The following is a 19799-nucleotide window of genomic DNA, read 5'->3' as shown; positions in this document are numbered from 1 at the left end:
CCAGAAAATGGGGAGTAATAACAGGCCATGTTTACACAGGGCACATCCACTTCTGCAGCTGAAGGGCTGAGCCTTCAGGCACCCACAAACAACAGGCAACAGCCAGATGATAGGGAAAACAGGGAATGCACTTGGGATGGGGAGGGTTCCTCTCACAAAAAGAACCCCAAGGTCTCTGCTTGACCATACCACAGTGTTTCATCCCAGATGTGAGGGGGGCTGCTCTCACAGGGTCCCTGTCCCAGTGCTGGCACTCAGGTGAGCTGGGAGCAGAGACCAGCATCCTTCACCTGAGACCAGCCCCTGTACCACCACCCAGGACTGATTTATCCCCTCCACCCCCCCTGCCCACTCCCGGTGCCGGCACAGCCCAGCAGAGCAGCGCTGGCAGGAGCTGCACCCCAGGGCAGCTCCGGTGTGAGGGGCTGGCACAGCCCCTTCCCTGAAGAGGCTGGAAGAGGGCACTCACTTCCTGGCACTCAGCTTGATGGTGAAGGGGCAGCCGCGGGGATCCACCTCGAAGGCGGTGGGCTTGCTGCTGGCCGCGGCTCGGCACCCGTACTTGCAGTGGATGAACAGCTCCCCAATCTGCTCGGCCACCGCGATGTTGTTCACCACCACCGTCAGTTTGGCATTGTCCACGGGGCACTTCTCTGCCAGGGACGGAGGGAAAACACCGTCAGCGAGGACTCAGACAGTGCAGGAGCATTTCCAGGAGCATTTCCAGGAGCCTCTGTGTGGAGATTTTGTTCCTTTGCCTTCCCTGGCCAAGTCAGCCAAGTCCCAGGTGGGTGGCCATGGAACGAGCCATGAACATTACACAAGGTCTGTGAGCCACTATCTTTGGTTAGTCTTGGGGCTTGGAAAAGTTACAGGTTTTTTAGACCATGATAATTTGAGCAGGGGTGGGCACTCCACCACCTCCCTGGGCAGCCCCTTCCAATGCCTGACCACCCTCTCCATGAAGAAATGCTTCCTGATGTCCAATCTGACCCTCCCCTGGCACAGCCTGAGGCCATTTCCTCTTGCCCCATCACTTGTTACCAGGGACAAGAGGCTGACCTGCATTTGGCTACAACAGAGGCAGAAACACAAGCATGGAGGGCAGGAGCAAAGCTGAGCAACTTGGGATTGCAACTGCAAAGCCTTTTGCTACAGAACATGTGGGATAGACACAGCAAAACACAGTGAGGAGATTAGCAGAGGGACCCTTCACATGTGAAAGGTGAAAATTGTAAGGCAGAAAGAGCTTGCCCCTCCTGTGCTGGTGATGCCAACGGCTTGGCTTCGTGCTGAACGACAACTTGCCAAGAAGGGCACAGGCTTGTGCCAAAAAAAGTCTTTTCTGTGGTGCAGAGTCCAATCCAAGTGGGAGCTGGTTATCCCAGGCCAGCAGCCAGAGGCTTGGGCTCCCTCAGGGTTCTGGAAGAGCTGGGTGAGCTAAAGCAGCTCTGTGGGGCACAAGCAGGGGCCAGAGCGCTGGCACTGAGGGGCTGGGGGAGGAGGGGTTGATGGGGCTCTGCCAAACACAGCCCCCTGTTCCTTAGCCAGGCAGCCACAGAGAGCTTTCAGTCTGAAATCAATGGGTCAGCTCTGGGCGAGACGTGTATTATCCTGGGATTATCCAGGGCATATTCCACGATTTGAGAACATCCTGTGCCCAAGAGCTGGGCACAGCCCTCTCTCTAGTGCCCAAGCTCCAGTGTGTTCCGTGGGAGCTGCACGGCCCCCGAGCCCCAGCCCCTCACTGCTGCAGCGGCAGATCCGACTGGCAGCTTGTTTGGAGCTCTCTGAACGTTTTTCTGCAGGTTTCTTTTTAAGTGAAAGCAAACAAACCAGAAAATAACAGTGTTTTGACTGCATCACACAAGAATAGTTCTGTACTCACCAGATGTTAAGGCACATCTTCTACAAAATGTGTGCTGTGGAGACAGAGAGGAACAGCAGCATCAGCGTAAAATGAGAGCAGGCTAATTATTCCCTGTGGACAATGGTGGGAAAAGTGGGAAATACCCAAGCCTGTGGCTCAGGGACCTCAGCAGCTGTTCTGCCTGCTTTAGCTCAGCACCACAGGGCAAAGCCCAGCTGCTTGCTCAGGGTGCAGCACAGGTCCTGCTCCTGAGAGCATTAAACTTTGATGTTCTGCCCCGTTCAGGACTGGGCCATGATTGTGGTGAAGCCAAAGCCACGGGCATGTTCTGCCACACTCTGATATTCATGGCATCACAGAATGGTTTGGGTTGGAAGGGACCTAAAGATCATCCTGTTCCAACCCCCTGCCATGGGCAGGGACACCTTCCACTAGACCAGGTAGCGCAGGGCTCCATCCTGACTAGTCTTGAACATATCCAAGTCCCTCCTACCCTCCACATCTGCATGGGGTTTCCCTACTTCACCTTCCACTTTAGCCCATATCATCCCTCCCACAACCCTGAGAAGTCCTCAAGGGAAGGAGCAAGGGGAAAGCCTGGCCTCTCCCTGTCTTTGCCCAGTCAGCCCCTCACACATATGCCTCTGGAGCTCTTCTAAGGTAGTTGAAGCTGCCCTGTCCTGCTGCCAGGAAGATGGAACAGCTGGTTTGTAAGCCACTAAATGCTCTGTGAATTGTGACACTTTAAATAGCTCCCTCTCTCTCCGTTCTTACAGTTCAACTTGATGAAGTAGCAATCTGCCACACTCAGGAACACAAAGGCTGCAGCGCTTCACTGGTCCTGACCTTGCCCCGTGGGCTCCCTGGAGCCTCCTCAGCCTCATTCCCCTGCCAGGGGGCCGGGGCTGGGCGAGCCCCTCTCCAGAGCTGTTCTCTGCTATCTGCTGCCCTGCTCCTTTTCCTGCCGGCACAGCTGCACGGAGCGCCCTCCGGAGCTGCCAGCCCGGGACTGCAGGCCAAGCCTGCTCCCTCTAGCCGGGTTTTTCCATGTTAACCAGCACATTTCAGTGTCTCTGTGAGGAGCTGCAGCGAAACTGCACCAGTTTCCAGCACTTGTGGGGAATAGCACCCTCACTGCAATAAACAATCCTGAGCTGTTGTTGCTACAGCCCCATCCTGGCAATCAGAAGCACATCAGAAGCACTAGAGAGCACATCTCGAAGCCATCTTTCTTCACAAGTACCACAGAAGCAGGAATAATTTACAGCTTCTATTAAATCCCACTAAAATGGAATCCAGAAGAATATTCATAATACTCCGTGCCTTTCATTTGAGCATCTCAAATCCCTTTGCAAGCATTAACTAAATGAAGCTTCCAGCCATTTTTGTTTTATAAGCAACACTTCCAGCTGAGGAGCAGCCATTCCAGAGGTGCCCTGGAGCTCCTTGCAGAGCCCTTCAGGACAGAGAACGAGGAGTTTTAGACCTCATGGAAGCCACAGCAAGGAGACTGAACGTGGCCAGGACAGGGCAGCTCTCCTGGGAAAAGCCATCCAACCTTAGGCAAGCGCTGGACAGCCAGTGGGGACAGTCAGGACACGTGTGGAGCCCGTGCTGGTGAGCTAAAAAGCTCTGCCTTACCCCACAGGTTGTGATGACCGGATCCTTAAACACACTGCAGCACAGCTGGCAGCACAGCTTCACAGAGGGCTGCTCAGCAAACACCAGGGGCTCCTGCGGGGACAGAAAGGGACAAAGACAGCACAAGGATTAGTCTGAACACAAGAGCTTTCCCCTGCAGAAGGAACAAAATACTCCTCAGAGGTGAGTCTCGGGGAGCCCGGGGCACTGGGCACACCGAGGGGTTCACTATCTCAACCAAACAATCTGTCTGGATCTGCTGAGCTGCAGCAAGAGGCAGGGGATTGGGAATGGCTGGAGACCCTCAGCTCGTCACAAACTGGGGACCACCAGCATCTGGCAGGATCAGGACCTGACAGCAAACTGCTCAGACCATCCTCTCTGTCGGTGACTCAAGTCACCAGCCCTGTGTGAGCTGCACTGGCTGGGACTTTGTGCTTGGTTGGGCTGAACAGAGCGTTGTCAGAGATGTACTAAGCCTAGAGTTTGAAAGCAATTTTAGAGCAGCCTGCCCTTTTGTATTTCTGAAACATCCTGGAGGAAGGGCTCTTTCATTCCCTTATGAAGCAGAAACAACATTGTTTCTGCTGCAATGGGCCCATCTCTCCAGTTTTGTTTACCAACTACGACTGCCAGCACGGGGCTGTGAGCACGTCCTCCCGGAGCCCCACAGCTCTGCAGGGCTCCCAGCACGTCCTCCTGGAGCAGCATGGCTCTCCAGGACCCTGAGCATGATCTCCTGGAGCAGCACAGCCCTCCATGCCATGCCAGGGCAGGGCTTCACATTTCAGAGCATTTCAAATCAGTCTCTGCAGTTCAGTCTGTCTTTTCAACCCGTACTGCTCTCAGAAATGCAAACACAACCCCCTGGGTTCCTAAACATGAAACACACTTTTATCCCCAGATCAGTGGCAAGATGCCACCTGACCTTTCATTCATCCAGTCTGGGGTTAGTTACTGGGTTACAAGCTAAGCTCAGCTTAAAAGTGTTTTCCCCCAACATGCAGACAACTCCTTGCACTCTCCAGGGGCTTACAATCTAGTCAGTGGGGTGCCACACAGCCCTGAATGTGGGATGGGGCTCCAGATCCGTGGGGAATTGTATTTCTCCTGCTGTCTGGGGCCAGACCACCAGCCTGAGCTTTGCAACCCCCACTGCTCTGCAGTGGAGCCAGGGAATCACACAGGACTTTGCAAAGACTTGCAGTTTATCTGGGAAGCAGAAAAGCCTCACCATTGTCCTCGCTCTACAGAGAGGGAAATGCTTCACAAGGAAGCAAAGCCAGTGGTGGAAACAAAGTTAAAGCCGGAGTTCTGACAGCCAGGCATCAAAAAAATCCGTCTGTGACAGCTCTGTGTTCTCACAAGAGTCCACTAAGTTACTCTTTTGACACTGCACTTCCTAATACTGCTCCTTCAGACAATCCCAAATACCTACTGGCTCCTCCTCTTCCTCATGGAGTGAGAACGTCGAGCGCAAGGACATGTTGGACTCGGAGTGCAATGAACGGACGGAGATGGCAGAGTCAGAGCGGCGTGGGGTGCTGATCGGGGGCTTCAAAGAGATAAAACCAGCTCTGGTTAGTCCAAGGAGTTCCCAAACTCTGTGTGAACACTTCCAGTTCAGTCCTCTCCCTCCCAAACCTACGCTGCTCCACTCCAAGCTGCACTGAGCGGCCCTGCTGCTGTGTGCCCTTCCTGCACTGTGCTCAGAGAGAGGATTAAGGTTTAACTTCCTAAACCGGGCTGACATCTGAATTCCAAGCACGTCCCTTTCTCCAAGGTGCATTCGCTGTGCACTTACCGTGGGCACCCGCAGAGCAATGGTCTGGAAGAATTAATCCTTCACGGAAAGCTCTGTAAATCTCCCCCCGAGACTGCTCCAGCTCCTGCCCTGTCTCCAGTCTCTGCAGCAGCACTTGTTGTTGCACTCGCTATCTAACTTCTGCCAAATTTCTTTGCGTAAGTGTGGAGACTTCCTTCTATTGAATTCCCTCACAGCCCGGCTCTGCCGCTTCCTGCTCGGGAGGGAGAGCGGAGCGGACACCGCGCACCAACCAACGCGATCCCCCTGCCTACAGCGGCCCTGGGATTGGCTTTGAGGGAATGCTGCCTCTGGAATATTAACCAGCAGTGCATCTCTCAGGGCGGAATATCAACCAGCAGCATGTAGCCAAGGCGAAACTTGGCATCAGAGCAAAACTGGACACTCTTCAGATCATGAAGCGTCTGGATTTGGGGGTCCCAAAGCCATCTGGGAGTGCAGCCACTGCCGGGTTACTTGGGAAGAGATGCTCCTGGTAGACTGGGAAGGGTGCAGAGAGAAGGAATAGAGGTAGTCAAGGAGCAGAATGGATGTTTTGACAGGAGAAGCTGCACCAGCTTCTGACCAGACTCTGCTGCCCTGGGTTCCTGTGCAGCACCTCGAGAGCAAAACACTTTCCCTCGTGTTCCATGAGGGGCAGTCAGGAAATCCAGCAATGAAAGCTGCAGGATGAGGTTCAGAGGCTGCAGCCTGAGTGCAGCCTGGCTGGGTTGTAGAAGAGGAGCAGAGCAGGACCCTGCTGGTTCCTCACACTGCTCTGCTGCTCCAGCTTTATGATCCTGGGCTCCCAGGAGCTCAGAGCTGCTGCATCTGCTTAGAAGCCAGAGCATAAAGCTTTTTCTTAAAGACAGCATATTTATTGGCTAAACAGGTAAACCTTGAGGAGGAACGGTTATAATGAGTAAATCAATTTTATGTGTATCCATTCAGCTTATTATTTTCCTCCACCAGTAACAGAAGTTATTAAAATAACAAGAATGACTGTGCATAGTTCCCCCTCTGGAGGTGACACGGAGCTGAGGGCAGCACAGGCAGGCTCTGCAGGGAAGCAGGTGGTCAGCAATGGAGAGGGGGCACTGCGGCCCAAAAACATTTCCAGGAGGCAAAGGTGTGAGACACGGACTTTCAAGGCTTCAGTAACACTGTGGGCTCAGAGCCCTGTGTTGGGGTGATGTTGGTGTTAACTACCCAGGGGAGAAATGCTGAGAAAGCTCCCTCATTCCCTTGGGCTGCAGGGACAACAGGGAATGGCAGAGGATGTGCTGGCATCCTGGGACTGTCTGGGTCTAAACATCTGCACTAAACATCAGGCGCCTCTTCAAACAGCCCAAGGATGGAGCACCCAAATCTTCTGATGGAAGATAGATAGTTTCTGGCTGATAACTCAGTCCAGAGGTGAAGCTCCCTGTGAACAACAGACTTTGGACAGCCAGGCAGCCTTCACTCATTAGTATCTATTTGCCCCAATACTCAGCTGTAACCTTTAGCTGCAGTTCCCATCACCTCAGCTACAAGTGCAGCCTCCACGTGAAGGCTCCAGCAGAGTCCTCAAGGGGACCTGTGGCACTGTTTTCATGGAAAGCCGACAGCAGCTGCTCAGTAATCCCTGCCTTGCACACAGAACATGCTGCTCTGCTTTGGGTTTCATTAACAGAAGCTTTAAAAAGAAAGAAAAAGGGGTGGTGGAGGTCACAGGAGGGCTCTGACTCGTCTCCAGCTGTCTCACTGATGGCTGACAAGCCCTTGGCAGCTTCTGGAGGAGGGAAAACTCAGTGATGAGGAAGGGAAATCCCAGATTATTTCTTGACAAAGCAAATGAAGCTTCCTAAAAGGGTTAGTGAGTCTGTCTGGAGCAGCAGGCAGAGCAGGGCTGGGGTGGTTCCGGATTGTCAGCACCTCATGCTGCTTCCTGAACCACTCGTTAATTCTCCTGCTATTTTTGCTTAAGCATATTTAGCACTCCAGGGAAGGTGGGCTGAGGCTGTCCAAGAGGATTGGGGCTGGATCCCAGGAGAGATCTCCCCTATTTTTGGCTGCACACCTCAGTTCATGACACCGGGGTTTTCAAAGGAGCTTCTCCACCAGACGTGGCCAAATGAGACGTCCCCGGCATCCCCTCCTCTGGAAAACTCCTCCCCTCTGCCCTGTGAGAACTGCCCAGCTGGTGAGAAGGGCACAGTGAGCCCAGCACTGAGCCCACAGGGGTCGAGCTCACAGCCAAGGGTGGCCTGGAGCAATGGCCCAGCACCGAGGGGTCAGGGATGGGATGGAGAGCTGCACTCTCCAAGGACACCAGGCCAATGTTCAAAGGACTTGTTAGGAAAAAAAAAAACAAACAAAAACCCCCATGGGCTCCCACAAAACACAGCAAGATGTCTGAGCAACAGAAGGAACTTTATAGGATGCTGACAATAAAGCTCTTTGCAATCTGGTGTCAAATTTATTTTCAGCAGTGTTGTAGCTCCACACTGTTGCTGACCCCAGTCTCTGTCAGGGCCTAACTCCAGCAGCAGGGATCCCATTTATCTCTGGCTTGGAAGCTGGGTCTTGTAACCTGACTAAGTCTACAAGTACTTTATTTGAAGTTTACTACCAACATGTTTAAATCTAAACAGAGCTTGTGGCTGTGAGATGTGGTTGGAGCACCAGGGACAGGAGAAGGTCCAGGCCTCAGAGCTGTCCATCCTTTCCCTGAGGTTTGCTTTGCTGTTGCTGTTCTTGATTTAATTGATTTAGCTGATTTAATTTCTCTCTAAGCAGCTAACCCTGAGGCCTGTTGAATCACTGAATTCCCCAAAACCAGCTTACTCAGAAGTGAGTAAGAAAGCCAGATACAAAATGGGGAAGTTCTTCTCCACAAAAATATTGGGAAACACAGGAACGGTTTTTGTGAGAAGCCCCCAGGAGCCCAGCACAGTCTGTAGTGTCCAACATCCCACTCTGCAGGTTTCAAACCCGCTCCCTGTGGCCAGAAGCCCCATCTGGAGGTGGGAATAGGAATGGCCTTAGCTGCAGAGCCAGCTGGGATCCATCCAACACGCCCTGCCCGAGACTGCCTGGCCTCAGTCACAGCCCAGACACCCCTGGCTGTGGTTGTTTCCTCCCAGAGCCAGGTACACCCTCACACACAGGTCAGTGGGATTTGTACTTCCCAGGCTTTGAAACCACATAATTTCAAGTAGTGTGAAAATGAGCACCAGCAGCACCAGCTTAAAGCCCCAGGTCAGGATCAGCTGCTTCCCCAAGCACAGGAGCAGCCAGGAACGCTGAGGCTGGTCTTGCCCCCTCCCAGTGCAGGAATCTCCCTTGGATATAACAGTGCATGGAATGATCAGGGAGTCCAGAGGAACACCAGACATCTCTCATCTCTCAGCTGAGCCAGTCAGGAGGGCCCTGGCAACACCTACCATGCCATCGTCCTCGTCCCGAGGGGAATAGGTGAGTGTGCTGGAGGAGGACGGGGTCCGGCGGTGCTGCTTGAAAGTATTGGTCCCGTCAGCTTTGAAGGGAAGCAAAGAAAGGAAAACAGGCATTTAGGCTCCTCAGAAACATTTCCAAACTATGGGTCAGACTCTGTAGCTGTAAGTGGTCCTCAGAAAAGAAAAAGACTCGGGATTGTCCAACTCCAGTTTGTGACTGGATATATCAGCAAAGGTGGAACAGCTCTGATCTCTGAGAGCTTGCCCAGAAAGGAGCACAGGTGATGTTCTGTCCACAGGTCAAAAACACTATTAAAAGGAAACTTTATACTCCCACATATCTCAGCCACCAAAAAAAATTGCTTAGATCCATGAAGCTCTGGATACTCTTGCAGCACAAGGGAGGCATGGTAAATTAAATATGAGATATTTGTGTAGAGATCCCGTTACTGACTCATGTAAAAGTTTGACTGTAAATATTCAGGAGTCCAAAACCATCCAGAGTCCAGGCCAAATGTAATCCAAACATATTCCTCAGGCACATGTTAATTTCCTGATCTAAATCAGTGTCAAGTCTTCTTGTCTTTACTAAAGGAAGGATATTTTTATTCCAAAATTAAAACAGACCTCTTCCTACATTCACCCCACGTGTCAGGCCTCAGGCTTCCCTCACCTGCTGAGCTTTGAGGAGCAAGGCACAGGAATTCTAAATGAGTAAAGGCATTTGCATCCTCTCCTGTATGAGCTAAAAATGGCCATGGGGTTTTCACCAAAGCTCCAGAGTGACTCACAGTCACACAGGCACAAGAGCGAAGATGGAATTTTCAGTGCTGGTGATGATTGTCACAGGGATCAGTAAGATTTGGTGCTGAGCTCAGAATCAAACCCTGTTGTACTATCCTAATTTCAACAGGAGTTTCCCAGTGGTGCTGTTCATTCTGCCTAAGGGGAGACAATTCCTGTGCCTGCTCATTTTCTTCATGTCTGGACATGGGGGCTGAAGAGCACTAAAACCAGCCCCTGGCTAATGAACACAGTGATTCTCCCAGCAGCTTTATGATTTGCAGAACAACAACAACAACCCTGGAATCACCCACAGTGCTTTGGGGAGATGCTCCAAGCATGAAATACTCACCCTTTGTGATAGTTGTTACAGCAGAGTAGGCTGGTCCAAAAGTTGTTTCCATTCTTGTCTGAAACATTGAAAAAATGAAGGTCAGGGCATATAAAGGCTTCAGATCTTCCCTGAACCGGTGAAAAAATGTCCATACATATTCCTAGCTTTTATCTGTGAATTTTGAGAATTTTAAGGGGCAAGAAAATACCATATCTCAGAAGGCACCTAGTCCCTGTGCTCTGCCAGCAGCAGTGACCTTACCCCGTTAGTGTTTTCTGAAGGAGTGATAATTGTTGTGCCACTGGAGAATCGATTGTAGCGAGCGTTCTTGTTTGAGCTCATAATCTAGGCCAGCATCTGTTAGTCATGGGAAGCTTGCTCTGTGGAAGAAGGGAAAGGGAGTTAGGTTTGTTGTATGTATTTTCCTGGGCTCAGAGAACACTCTCCTGCAGCACTAAGTCCAAGTGTTTACCTAAACTCACATAAACCTGGACTTTCAGGAGGAAGAGGCAAGGACAAAGTCAGATTCCTTTGAATCATTCTTGGATGAGAGTTCAGCATTTTCTAAAAATATTATCTTTTAAAAGATAAGGCTCATTTCTCTTTTCCCACTGTTTACACGGATTTTCACTAAGCTCCAGTTTGCAAAGTCAAGAATTCCACAACAACAACCTGCACAAACACCTGCAGTTTGCTTTCTTTAACCTCAGAACCTGATGGTGCTCCAGGGCACCCCTTTCTGTCCAAGGTAAGTCTTGGTATTTTCACTGCCAGCAGCAGAGTCCAGGGGCTACACAGACACACACCTGCAGTGAGGACAGACAGGCCAAAAAGGGTTTACTAAGACAACCAAACCCCCTTTTTGCAGGACAAGACCTTGCAAGGAACACCCCACAGGTCCTGAGAGATGGCTCTGCTCCAGCCAGGCTTCCACACTCCTGCTGCTCCCACTTCCAGCTGTTGGGAGGTGAAGTGTCTCAGGAGTTTCTAGCAGTTGGTTTCCCCTGGGCTGGAGGTGACAAGTCCTAAACCTCCAAGCTCCTTACAAAATCACCACTGTGATTTCTCCACTTTTACAGACAGGGAAACTGAGGCTCCAAGAGAGACAGGGTCCCACCGTGTAGCTGAGACTGGGGACTTGTCCAGGGATTGCCACCTCCCTGGAGAGCCCTGGCACAAGGCTGCCTGCTCATGGGGCTGGGCACATCCTGCACTTGCATTTTAAACACTGCAAAGGTGACGCTCGAGCTGTCCTTGACCAAGGCTCTGCTCAGGCCCTGACACAGCAACTTCCTGGTGCTCCCTGCAGCTCTGGATCCAACAGCTGTCAGGCAGCCAGGAACAGCAGCAGCAGCAGAATCCAGGGAATTGCTACTCAGGATTAAACTCTCAGAAAAAGCTACAGTCTAAAACAAAACAAAACAAAAAAACAAACCCACAAAAATTCCAATGAAAAACCAAACCAACAAACTCCGAAGCCAAACCCATCTTAAAACCAGGGATCTGGATAATGTTTTCCACACATGTGACAGCACTGTCCTGGCTCTTTGCAAATGCCAGATCCCTGAGGAGATGCTGAGCAGAGTTGCTGGAGCTGTCTCAAAACCAGCAGGACTGAAGCAGTGTTGTGCTGCTGCATCAGGGAGACCCGCCGAGTTTAAAGCTGGGCTCCAGCAAGCCAGAAGTTTGGCTGTGGCCATCAGATCCTTTCATTCCTGTCAGTGTTCCTTAGGGCACAGAGATTAGAGGGAATTGGGATGGTGGGTGGTGGGAGAGGGCAGGCAAAGCTTTTGGGTAACACTGGCTGTGGCCCCATGAAGTCTGAACCCCACCCAGCCTCTCACCCTCTGGCAGCCTTGGACAACCCCCTGGAGCTCTGGGCTTCCTCCCAGCAAAAATTCACCTCTTCTGCACAGCATTTCTGCACTACAAAGCCCGAAGATCAAAGAGTCAAAAAGGTCTGCAGCTGGGCTCTCCAGATGATGCAGTGCTCATAAAAGCTTAGTTCTTCCACGAGTGATGGCATAAACTGCCACATTTCCTGGGGTCTCATGTCTCAAGGCTGCATTATCTCATCCTTAATCACCACATGCACGTACCCCTAGATTTCCCCTCTCCGTGGGTTCCCTGTATGTAACAACACAGCTGAGCTCTGGTCATTCCCACTAAGGCAGAAACAGAGGGACTCACTTTTCAGGGATATGAATCCACAGAACCTCAGCAACACCTGCCCAAACCCCCTTCATCCTGCACTGCTCAAAGCCAGGAGCAGGGATGTGCTCCCACCTCACCAGCCGTGTCAGCGTTAGGGGAACCTCGCATATAAAATATTCCTATCGGGTTTTAGGGCAAACAAACATTCCCAGATGGAAAGGGAGGAAGCCCATCCTAATGGTGGATTGTGGGCTGTCTGGAGACTCATACAGGAGCTTCATTCCCTTCTCCTTTTCAGGGTATGCATCACCTTCAGATGTAACAGATGGTGACTCGAGCGATGGGAAAGCACTCGGAGACAGGGAAAACCGAAAATGGGGATAACTAACAGCTTGAGGAGCTCTGGAATATCCTTAAACGTTGGATCAGACGTGCAACAAAGAGCGACTGCGGACACCTGAGCCACTACAGTGACCCCTACAGCACCTGCCTGGGAACTTCCCAGGGATAACCCACAGGCCATGGAAAAGTGTCCTGTGAGAGGCACTAAGGAAGCATCTCCAGTCTCACCCTGCCCCAAAATCCCACTGAAACGGATGCAGCAGAGCTTGGATAAATCCAAAGTGAGGAAGGGAACGGGGATTTTCCACTCACTGTTTATAAGCACGACCCGTGCTCTGCAGCCTGGCTGAGCAACCCACCTGCAAGCAGCAGCAGGGACCTGCTCTGTCTGCTCTGAACAGAGAGCAGAGGAATGTGAGCAATGGCAAAAATGCTGAGTGGAATATCAGCCAGGCTGCAGAACACCAGCAGCCACGGGAATATCTGATTTCAGCCCAAATCTCTGCACCCACCCATAGGCAGGAGCATTTCAGCAGAGCAGACACCTCCCCGGAGCACTGTCTGACAGCTCCTCACATCTTCCAAGAGGTACTGAGAAAGGCCTTTCCCAACTGGCACCAAGCAAGTTAAAAGGAGGCAAAAAAAGAGCTGATGCTGTCAATAATAATATCAGATTCCTACAGCACTTGCAAAAACCTCTGCCAGATTTCTGCACCTTGGCTTGGCACCTGAACCCTGCCAGCTACACCGTCCCGAGCTCCCAGGCCCGGAGGATGAGCGTCCCTCCTGGGGATCCCAGCCTGTGACCCAGATTCTCCTTGCCTGCAGTTAATTTTTCTAATATTTCTTTTTTTCTTTTTTTTTTTTTTTTCTTTTTTTCTAACATGCAACTTCAGTGTTTTTTACAGTAAACAAAGAGGGGGGAGAAAAATCTACCCTGGAAAAGGAAGCAGTGGGGACTGGCCATCCGGTAAATCCCACGGCTGATCGTAACCAGATGCGAGGCAGGGGAAGGGATGAGTTTCAGCATTTGCACACCACGGGGATCAACTCAGGCTTTTGAGACTCAGCGAGAAGAAAAGCCTTCAAATCCTACTGTAGTAATCCAGGCAAGGAAAAACCCAACCACCAGTAGCTGCAGGGGCAGCTGGGGGAAGCGGTGCTCTTCCTCCCTACTGCTGAGGGGAGATCCAGTGGGATCAGCCCCGGATCACACTGCTGCCAGCCCTGCCAACCACCTCAAAGCAGGGAGGAGAATCACCTCTGCGACCAGTGGTCTGGCTAATCACAGAGTCCTGGAACGGTTTGAGTTGGAAGGGACATTAAAGGTCACTCAGTTCCATCCCTGCCATGGGCAGGGAAGCACTGGCTATGCTGAAGAGGGATCTGGTGGCATCTGCCTTCTCTCTGCCCCCAGAGCACACACAGAGTTATTCCCAATACTCTGCAGAAGTTCCTTACAACCAAGCACAAAGGCCAAGGCTTTGAAGGGGGGACATGGCATGAGGAGAAGGGACAGCAGAGTATCCCATCCTTCACAACCATCACGAAACCTGCCTGGTCCTGATGGAGAGCCAGTTCCCAGTGCAGGAACCCCACCTCTGCAGGCACCAGGGCACTGCTGGGGTTTGTGCTCTGGCTGCTCTCCAGGTGAGCACACACAGTGGGTCCTGCAGGTGCCATGTGCCACGACTGGCAGCTGCAATGTCCCCCAGTGTCTCCTTGCCAAGACACCAGCAAGAGCCTCCTTTGCCTTACGCAACCACCAGCCTGCAACGCTCAGCGTGTCCTACATCTGCTGGTTCTTCTTTCCCCCTCCTTTCCTCTCTCCATTGAAGCCCTCTCCAAGGTTATTCACCCCCAAGGAAACCACTGGAGCAGCAAAATCATCCTCAGCAGGAGTGTTTGCCAGCAGGAAAGACAGGCATGGGTTATCCTGCTCCGGCTGGAACAGCCCCTGGGTGACGTGAACTTCCTTATCTCACAGCCTGGGTATTTATGGCGTAAGAGCTCCTGTTCCTCTTACACCACCACAGTCAGGACAAGAAGGGTTACACATCCTGGAGAGTACTGGCACGTCCCCAGGGAAATGCTCTGAGAGAAGCTCCCACAGCCCAGCTCCACGGGACAAGGGGAAGGCACGGGGTGCCGAGAGCAGGGGGTGGGTTTGGGGGCTACACCCCCTTTCTCTGTATCCCAAGCTCTCACACACCCAGGGCTCCTCTGGGGGAGGTCACAGGGCCAGTATATCCAGCCCAGTTGGGGCAGGCTGTGCACCCTGTCCTTCTGCAGGACCAAGGTGTTGCCCACACATTCTCTGAACTGGTTCTTAGTGGCCCACAGCAACCAGCAAGGGAACATCTCGACAGCCTGGGGACAGTCACACTGGCTTCCCTGGTATGTGTGGTGGAAATAGCACCCAAAAGAGCCCGAGAGCCGCATCAACAGGGCTTAAAGAACACAGTTACCTGCTCTAGGTGACCCTGCCTTGCCAGGGAGTTGGACTAGATGGTCTCCAGAGGTCCCTTCCTACTCTAATGAACTGTTCTGTGACTACCAGCATCTCATGGTGACGAGGACTATCAGCATCTGGTCTGACTTGTAAAACACAGGCCTCAGAATGCTGAGCTACCCCAGATCCCTGAGATAGACACCTCAGTCACCAAACAGGAAGCAGAGGGTGGAGTCCACAGGTCACTCCTCAGGTTAGGGAAGACTAAGCCAGGGCTCCCTCAGAACCACTGCCGAGTCAGCTCGTTCCAGGTCACAGATGAAGATGTTGAATCAAAGCAAGCAGTGAAATCACCACGTTTGCAGGTGGCACTCAGCTCTTCTGACCAGCCAAATACCACACTGGTGGTGAAGAACTTACAGAAAACCTCCCAAAACTGAGGAGACCAAGAGATGGCAGACAAGCTGAAAGCTTTGTAAGATGGAGATAAGTGTCAAACAATGCATCCAGGGAACAGTAACAATGCTTAGCTCCAGAATGAGACACTGGAGTCTCCACGGACAGTGAGCTGGAGCTCTCAGCCCTGAGGACAGCACCAAACAGGCCAGTGAGATACTGAGCAGCATCACAAATGCCGAGAGAACAACCACAGGATGTCATGGGGTGCTACATAAAACATCCATGTTCTTGTCTCCTGCATGCTGTAACTCTGGTCTTTGCTTTGGAAGGAGACACAGGGTAGAGAAACTTCAGGGGATGACAAATATAACAATCAGGGGGTGAGGTCTCTAATCCAAGTAGTTTGAGTGGTGGGAAAACATGAGGCAAATGGGTGGTAGAAAGTGGTCAGGTTCCAGCACCAATTTTGGCACAGGTTGCCCAGAGAAGCTGCGGCTGCCCCATCCCTGCAAGTGTCCAAGGCCAGGCTGGACGGGGCTTGGAGCAGCCTGGGCTGGTGGAAGGTGCCCCTGCCCATGGCAGGAGGTGGAGTGGGATGAGCTTTGAGGTCCTTCCAATCTAAACCATTCCAGGATTCCATGATTTCCATAACTGCTGAAGACAGAACTGATGCTCTCACCCAGAAGGACCTTTCTTACACCCTTTGGGTGGCCTCTCGAGGGCCAGGGCCGTACACCAAGATGTGCAGTCAGTGCTAGAAGAAATAAAACATGAGCAGAAGTTCAGCCTCACTGACAGAACGTGGCCCCTCCGTCTGGTGCGTGTTGGGTTCCGTGGAACAGGCTTTGCATCGTTCAGAAGTTTTTCTTATAAGTCATACAAACTTTCCTGAGACCAAAATTGTACCGAGCCATCATCAATACAAACAAAACTGATATTTTTAATTGCTGCTGCTTTTACCAGCACTTCCACCCACTGCAGGGCTGCGAGGGCACATTGAACAGTTGCTTGAACGTGGCCATGCCTTTGAGCTAACGGGGTTCAGGATGGGAAATCATGTCCTATGCTGCTTTTCCTAACCGACAATGACTCCTTGGCATAGAAGATTTTTTTTTTGTTATACTTCATGTTAAAACCTGAAGCAGTAACTTTCAAATGTGCCCATAAACTCGATCAAAAGTGATCGCTCTGGTAGAACAAAGCATCTCATTTTTCCCCTCCCCCCCAAAAAAATGAAGTTAAAAGGGAGAACAGAGGCCAATGTTCAATACTGTTCCATGACAGAAAAGCTACATTTGAACCTTTAATTCCATTTTTGGTAACCTGAAAGCACCCACCTACTACACCATTTTTGTTATGCAGACCAGACCTCGGTAGTTCTGACCCCTCCAACCGAAATTGCTGTGTCTGGGCTCAGCAGCTGCACAGCCACTGCTGGGCAGCCAGGCTGGCAGGAACAGGCACGTCCAGAGCTTCTCCACACAAAGCCTGGAATCAAAAGGTGCTTTAATAGTTGGCCCTAATGCTGCAGCTTCGTGCTGTGCCTTTCACAGCTTGTGCTCTTCCACGTCCTCCCTCAAAGAACAGGCCCGCTCAGACACCATCACATTGTTAAATTGGGCATTTGGTTATGGAAAATGAATAAAACTCCAACCAAGCCGCCAGACCAACAACATCCTACCCCTCTAAGGCAAAAATCTCAGTCCTGCTGCAGTTCCCTGGGAGGAAATGGTCATCTCTGTGCAAGGCAGATCTTGGTAAGAATTATCAGGCTTTAAAAGCTGAGAACAGTCACATCACTCACACCTCAACTGGTGCTCACTGCTGCTCCTCAGCCTTGCTTGACAGAGAGACCAAGGGGCTGCCAAGACCCCACAGGGTCCTGTGGGCTGGCTCAGGCCCTGCTGCTGCAAACCTGGTCGATAGAGGGGCTTGCAACTCATCTAAAAAGCCTCTAAGACACATCAGGTCAGCAGCAAAGCCTGGGGTATGGAGAGGTTCAGCCTCTGTTCTCCCAAGGGAGCCAGAGGAATGTTTGTCTCACCTGGATCCTCCTCTCCTGGAGCCCTGCTAGAGCCAAGGCAGTCACAGCTCCTCCTCTCCTTCATTCCTCGATTCCTGTGCCACCACTGAGGCCTCTTCCAGCTGCTTTGCCTTACGGGCTGCACTGCACTCCTCTGCAAAGCTGTAGCCACCCCATCACATTATGGGATTCTTCCAGATTAGTCATAAGAAACCTGAGCCCATAAACATGAATCAAAAAGCACAAAGTATCACTTCCACCCCCTGCTCCCCCCTCAACATCCTCCAAAGCTTTGAAACTCCATGACACACTCCTGCCCTCTGGGTGCAATTGGAGCACTTCAAAGACCAGGCTGAAATGCATCAGCACCTTCACAAAGAAAAATAACCCGGCAAATTCCAGTTACCTGCTCTTTTTTTGTGTACAGTTGCCTTGGACTTTGCCACTGAGGACAAGCAGGAGGCACAAGGTAGACAACTACACTCACTGATCAAACTGTGACCCTCAGAGAAACAAGTGCTGCATCTTGGATTCCAAAAGGAATGAGTGGCTGTGGACACTTCCACCATGGCAAACCTATGGACAGCTTTGAGACAGCAGCGCTGTTCAGTGTCCCATGGCCCCAAACACCACAGATTTCAATCACTGCCCCACGGTGACTTAGGATACAAAGGGAAGGTACCTGGACACGGCCTCTCCTCACAGACTTGGCTTCCGTGCTCACAACTCTGCCTGAGGAAAACCGAGGACTTCCCAGCCCCGAAACCACCAGCAACAGCCCCAGAACACACTTGCTGAGTTGCTGCAATCAAGAGTTCCACCTCCTTGCAAAGGTCACCCTGAAGGACCATAAAACCAGCACAGCAGGGCTCTGGATGTTGGACAGGCCACAGGTACCCCCTTCCAAACTGGTGCTGGATCCCAGCTCTCCACTAAGGGATGGAAGCAGTTCCTCCCTCCCTGCTGTGCCGGCTAAAGCAGAGCAGCTTCCCAGGGAGCGCTGGGGATGGGCTGACCCCCAACCCCGGAGCAATCAGCTCTGTGGGGGACACTCACCCTCGGCCATCCTGGAGCGGCAGAGCCCGGCCAGGCGCCTCCATGCCCCGTTCCTGAGCCGTGCACAGGCTCTGCCCGGCCCTCCCGCTATCTGTGTGCGTGTGTGCATCGCTCCCCAGTGATGTAAACACAAAGGCATGCGGAGCAGTGGGCGAGATGTAAATCCAGCTGGAAAATCCCACAGCTCAGCCAATCTCCACGCTGCCTCCCAGCTTTGCCCTGGCTGCTCCGGGAATGCTCCCGGTTCAGCTTAGTGCAGGAAAAACAACCCTCTCTGAGCACACAAGGATCTATTCCCCCGATCCCAGAAAGCTCCAGGGACAGGACAGTCCATCGCTCGCTTTAAGGGGAGTTTGGGTTCCTCTCTCTCTTTAGATAGTTCCCAAACTACTCAGAACTCTGAATATCAAGCAGCAACATGGTCTTTGCTCGGAGAGACAATCCAGGGGAATCCCAGAGCCACCACAAAGGCTGAGCTGGGGAGCAGGACTTACCCAAAATACAGGCACTGACAGTGGGGGACTCCGACTGCCAAGACACCCACCCCCCCAGCTGAGGGTCTCTCAGGAGCAGGACCGCCCAACCCCAACCCCCAGGACACCTCATTAAAAGCTGATGAAACTCCGATGAAACTCTGAGCTTGGACTGTGCTAAAGGCAGAGCAGGAGCAGCCTAAATGTGTAATTTGGGGTGCTGCTGCTCTGGGCTCCGGGGAGGACTTGCTGAGCTCCAAAGAAGGGTGACACACACCCCTGTGAGCAACCAGCCACCTCCTTCCTTGTCCCAGCTGCCACTACATCCCCTGCTCCAAGCCGTGGATGAGGGGGTGTGCCAGGGTGTCCCTCACCATGCCCATGGCAAAGGGTCACAGGCAGGGAAGGGCTGAGGAAGGGAATACAAATCGGGAGGGATGAGTTCTGACAGGCTGAACCTGTCCACGGAGCCCAAGTGCTGAGGTAGGGAAACCACGATGGATTTTCTCCCCAGTGCCTTTCTCCTGGTGCAGCTGGGCTTGGCTGAGACAACCTGTGAGACTGGTACGGTCACACCCCAGGAAATCCCACAGTCATGGCCAGCAGGGCTTGGAAAGTCCCACGGAAGAGGGGAACGCTCAGCCCACGAGGTGACCGATGGCTGAACCCCAGCCGAGGCTACAGAGTGCTCAGCACCGCTCAGGGCCAGCCCCAGAGCTGCTCAGCAGCAGCTCCTGGCAGGGCAGAGCTGGTTCCAGCTCCAGCACTCGGTGCTCAGTGAACCCCAGAGCCCGGGGGGGTCCCCGCGGCTCCGGCAGCACCAGGACTGGGGAGCTCTGGGAAGGGAATGTTTGCCTGCACAAAGGCTCCAGCCAGGGGGCACAAACTTCCATGTGGTGCTCCACAGGGATCCCCCAGGGATCCCTCGGATCAAGAACAGAACTGCCTGGAAACCATGGATTGGGGTTTTTCCCCCTTGGGTTCAATCAATATCCTGAAAGTTCCTGTTGGGCTGTTAACCAGTGAGG

General features: G+C 52.3%; 1 protein-coding gene across 5 annotated transcripts in view; it reads right to left on the bottom strand.

Annotated features, from left to right (window-relative positions):
- The window catches only part of TRAF7 (TNF receptor associated factor 7), a 30030-nt gene that overhangs the window by 8742 nt on the left and 1489 nt on the right, over positions 1 to 19799 (bottom strand). The window contains exons 1-8 of one of the 5 annotated variants that reach the window (XM_027897291.1): positions 18299 to 18689; positions 10134 to 10252; positions 9891 to 9948; positions 8744 to 8835; positions 4950 to 5066; positions 3512 to 3604; positions 1889 to 1922; positions 470 to 653 (exon numbers count right to left, since the gene is read on the bottom strand). In XM_027897291.1, the coding sequence (XP_027753092.1) occupies positions 470 to 653; positions 1889 to 1922; positions 3512 to 3604; positions 4950 to 5066; positions 8744 to 8835; positions 9891 to 9948; positions 10134 to 10214 (659 nt within the window). In that variant the 5' untranslated portion in view covers positions 10215 to 10252; positions 18299 to 18689. Of the gene's footprint in view, positions 1 to 469; positions 654 to 1888; positions 1923 to 3511; positions 3605 to 4949; positions 5067 to 5315; positions 5482 to 8743; positions 8836 to 9890; positions 9949 to 10133; positions 10600 to 17263; positions 17285 to 18298; positions 18690 to 19799 lie in introns of those variants that run through there. The other 4 variants (XM_027897292.1, XM_027897289.1, XM_027897290.1 and 1 more) reach the window with 4 other exon arrangements.

This window comes from Empidonax traillii, unplaced genomic scaffold (genome assembly GCF_003031625.1).
Source record: "Empidonax traillii isolate 1590-97213 ecotype Southwest subspecies unplaced genomic scaffold, ASM303162v1 scaffold534:size827195, whole genome shotgun sequence".
Lineage (NCBI taxonomy): Eukaryota > Metazoa > Chordata > Aves > Passeriformes > Tyrannidae > Empidonax > Empidonax traillii.
The sequence above is the reverse complement of the archived record's forward strand: the minus strand, read 5'-3'. Positions and strand labels throughout refer to the sequence as shown.